The following is a 4,166-nucleotide window of genomic DNA, read 5'->3' as shown; positions in this document are numbered from 1 at the left end:
GCGCTCACACGTTGGGCCCGAGGAACTCTTTATTGGGATTCTTTGCGTGGTTCAACCAAGCTACAAGTGGCTCATTTGGCACTGCTAGTTAGCCACTTATTCTTTGATGATAGCCCGCTATTTTTCAGGGCAAATGGAGTGGGAGCATCAGGGGTGCACCAGATGTTGGACATTTATTATTAGGACACAGGGCGGAGAATCAACTATGACAAATGTTCAATATTTTGCAAGAGAGTTCCTGACAATGTAAGGGCGGAAATCAAAGGGTTGCTTAATGTCCCAAATGAAACCTTCAGCCGAAAAATATCTTGCGATGCCATCGGATGTGGGCTCTTCAAAAATGGTGCTTTCAAATATCTCAAAGACCGTTTATGGAACAAGGTGCAAGGTTGGATAGAAAAAACCATGGCAATGGCAGGGAAAGAGGTACTTGTCAAAGCGGTTGCTCGGGCGGTTCCGGTCTATTCCATGTCATATTCCAAACTCCCTAGAGGTTTGTGCGAACACCTAAATATACTGATCTGAAAATTCTGGTGGGGCAATAGAGATGGCAGGAGGAAACCTGCATGGGTGGCATGAAATCAAAGGGTTGCTTAATGTCCCAAATGAAACCTCGAGCCGAAAAATATCTTGGGATGCCATCGGATGTGGGCTCTTCAAAAACGGTGCTTTCAAATATCTCAAAGGCCTTTTATGGAGCAAGGTTCGGTTGGGTAGAAAAAACCATGGCAATGGCAAGGAAAGAGGTACTTGTCAAAGCGGTTGCTCGGGCGGTTCCGGTCTATTCCATGTCATATTCCAAACTCCCTAGAGGTTTGTGCGAACACCTAAATATGTTGATCTGAAAATTCTGGTGGGGCAATAGAGATGGCAGGAGGAAACCTGCATGGGTGGCATGGAAGGATATGACACAACCAAAGGATATGGGAGACCGGGGTTTTAAGGATTTTGAGCTCTTTAACTTAGCCTTGCTGGCTAGGCAGGCGCGACAGATACTTCAGTCCTAGAATCTCTCAGTGCTCGTGTCCATAAGGGTGTCTACTTCCCCACTACATCAATACCTGAGGCGGCAGTTGACAGTCATCCAAGCCAAATATGGAGGGAGATCGTCGAAGGAAGGGATATACTTAGGCAAGGCTTGATACGTAGAATTGGTGACGGCTCAACCATCAACATATTGAATGACAACTGGTTGCATATGGACGAGATGATGAGACCGTACGGTTCTTTGGTGAATAACCCTTCTCAAAATGTTTTACAATTAATTGACTCCATCACTGCCAGTTGGGACATGCATCGCATTCAACAGGTAATGCTTGCCATTACTCCAACCATCACAAGCATACCACTCTGTACCAGAGTTATCTCAGATTTTTGGTCATGGAACTATGAGAAAAATGGTCTCTTTCTGGTCCGGTCAGCTTACAAGATGCTGGTTTATACTAAGCAACTCGCGAGGCTTGGCTCGAAGGTAGAGCCGGTATAGCACGGGAGAGGAGCTCATGGGGTGTCCAAGTACCAGGGAAAATAAGAATATGTTTCTTTGGAGACTCGCTAGGCATTCGGTGCCAACTGAGGATGTCAGAGAACCCAGGAACATGTCCACGACAAGCTCATGCGGACTATGTGGCGCTCCTGACTCATGGAGGCACTCACTCCTGGACTGTACCATGTCTCGTTGCATTTGGGCTCTAGTGGACCGTGAACTTGCAGAACAGCTGAGGGCATCAACAGAACCAACATCAAATTCATGGCTATTCTCGATGATCCAAGCATTATCACATGACACTTTCCTCAAGCTGGTGGTTACTCTGTGGGCAGTCAGGACATCTCGAAAGAATGCTATACATAAAGGTGACTTTGAGAGCCCTCGGGCTACCCATGCATTCATCAACAGATACTTGATGGATTTGGAGATCATCAAGAATTCGCAAGCAACAAGGCAAGCTGCTGTCTCAAATCAACAATTTTTGAGCGGAAGTGTACGGCCTAGGGCCTCGCTGACGGGTTTTGCAAAAATCCATGTGGATGCAGGAGTGTTAAAATACCACATAAGAGGCTCGGCTGCGGCCGTTTGCCGGGATGAGAATGGCACATATTTGGGAAGCTCTTCTCTGTTGATTTCTCGAGTTCATGATGCAGCTATTCTGGAGTCAATTGTTTGTCGAGAAGCATATGCTCTGGTAGAAGATCTAGCTCTCCGTAATTTTAGTTGATGACATAAACCGGAATGTAGAGGTATATATGGCTCACTGAAGTTAGGGCCAGAGACGAGAGTTTTAACAATAAAATCATGCATGAAGGTCGTCGGTTTAATAATGATGCTCATAACTTAGCAAAGTTTTCCCGCGATCCTTCTTGTATCCCACAAATTGTGGTATTTGATGAATAAAAGTTATTTTCATCCCTAAAAAGACCGCAAAGCTTCACCTCCCCTCAAAAAAAAAAGATTTACCTTCACCGGTCTCTCTCGCGCCAACCGGCGGCGCTCGTCTCCCTCGCCGCCGTAAGCACGGTGGCGAAGCCGAACCCAAGCGAGGTGGCCAAGTAGTCGGTGAGATGCTGCTAGTAGAGCTGCTCCGCTGCCAGATCCAGGAGTGGTACCCGGCATTCCGCCGCCACACCGTCCCCACCGTCACCATCCCCCTCCCCGCCGCCTTCCTCCGCTACCTCGCCGGCCAGCCCGCCCACCCCGTCCCCGACGCCCCTCACCAGGACGCGGAAGGGCCTCCCCCATTCCTCCTCCCGTCGCTCGCCTCCGGCCGCACCCCCTTCCCGCCGCTCCACCTCCCGGACCCCGTCGACCACGACGACAGCTCCGACCTCTTCTCCGTCTGCGACGACGACGACGATGACGAGAGCCCGCCCCTCACCGCCTTCCCCGAGCTGGAGGCCGCGGTCGACGCGGCCATCGCCGAGCTCGGCGGCGCCGCGCTCCCCAAGCTCAACTGGAGCGCGCCCAAGGACGCCGCCTTCATGTCCGCCGACGGCACCGTCCGCTGCACCTGCTTCGCCGAGGTCGCCATGCTGCTCCGCTCCTCGGACTGCGTCGCGCACGACCTCTCCTCCGCGCGCCCGTCCTGCCAGGACTTCGTGTGCGCCAGGGAAGGTGTTCGACGGAATGCCGGACAGGGCAGTGGTGCCAACCAGGCGGGTGCTCCATCGAATGGCGGAGGGAGCACCAGTGGTGCTGGTTCTCTGAGTGATCCTCCCACTGAGGATCGCAATGAGGGAGGCAGGCAAGCTGCTGCCGACAGTGATGCTTCGGAAGACGATGTTGGACAAGAAAGCGGCGATGATAGTTGGGTGGACGATGGGTTCCAGTACTACCTCGCCCTCCGCAAGTGGTACCCGGGCCTGCGCCCCGAGGCAGAGTTCCGATGCTTCGTGCGGGGACGGAAGCTGGTCGGCGTGTCGCAGAGGGACACATCTGCTTACTACCAATCGTTGCCTGGGTGGAGTTCTGAGGTGCAGCCGAAGATCGAGGAGTTCTTCGAAGAAGTTGTTGAGTCGCAGTTTGCTTCTCAGAATTACACATTTGATGTGTATGTCAGAGCAGATGGCCGGGTGAAGCTGATTGATTTCAATCCTTGGGGTGGCTATACATTGCCGCTTATGTTTACATGGGAGGAGCTTGAGGATGAGAAGAGAGGAGAGGACAAGCTGGAGTTTAGAGTGGTAATGGAGCAAGGTGCAGTGAGGCCAGGATTAATGACAGCAGTGCCGTATGATATGATGGATTGGGGAGAAGGGAGCGGCTGGGATGTTTTTCTGAAGAAGGCTGACAATGAACTGAATAGACAGATGGCCTCATTAGCTATGGATTCGTAATTGACATCTGGAACAAAGCAGCGCTTGAGGACTCCAGTAGTTGAACAACTTCAACCGTCGCCTGTTTGTAATGTTTCACCTGTCAAACGCTAGAAGTAACAGCCTTCTTTAGATTGTGATGCAAACCTCACGGCAATCGGCCGTTTCCCCCCATGACTTTTGCAATGCTAGATTGCTAGTATGGGAGTACCGCATGCTGCTTCATCTCAGTTTTATGATATTTACAGAAAAATATTTGTAGTGGAAGTATATGGCCCATGGCTGAAATTGCAAACTCTGAAACATGAATACACATTCCATATACCTTTGCTGTTTCATACGTGCCAGCTTGCATC

General features: G+C 50.9%; 1 protein-coding gene across 1 annotated transcript; it reads left to right on the top strand.

The window, feature by feature from the left end:
* Positions 1 to 2,423: 2,423 nt before the first annotated feature.
* LOC123150269 (cell division cycle protein 123 homolog) lies at positions 2,424 to 4,166 on the top strand. The gene has a single exon (XM_044570105.1). It carries the CDS (start codon positions 2,560 to 2,562, stop codon positions 3,829 to 3,831), a length of 1,272 nt encoding a protein of 423 aa, XP_044426040.1. The 5' UTR covers positions 2,424 to 2,559; the 3' UTR covers positions 3,832 to 4,166.

The sequence above is a fragment of the Triticum aestivum genome, chromosome 7A (assembly GCF_018294505.1).
Source record: "Triticum aestivum cultivar Chinese Spring chromosome 7A, IWGSC CS RefSeq v2.1, whole genome shotgun sequence".
Classification (NCBI taxonomy): domain Eukaryota; kingdom Viridiplantae; phylum Streptophyta; class Magnoliopsida; order Poales; family Poaceae; genus Triticum; species Triticum aestivum.
The sequence above is the reverse complement of the archived record's forward strand: the minus strand, read 5'-3'. Positions and strand labels throughout refer to the sequence as shown.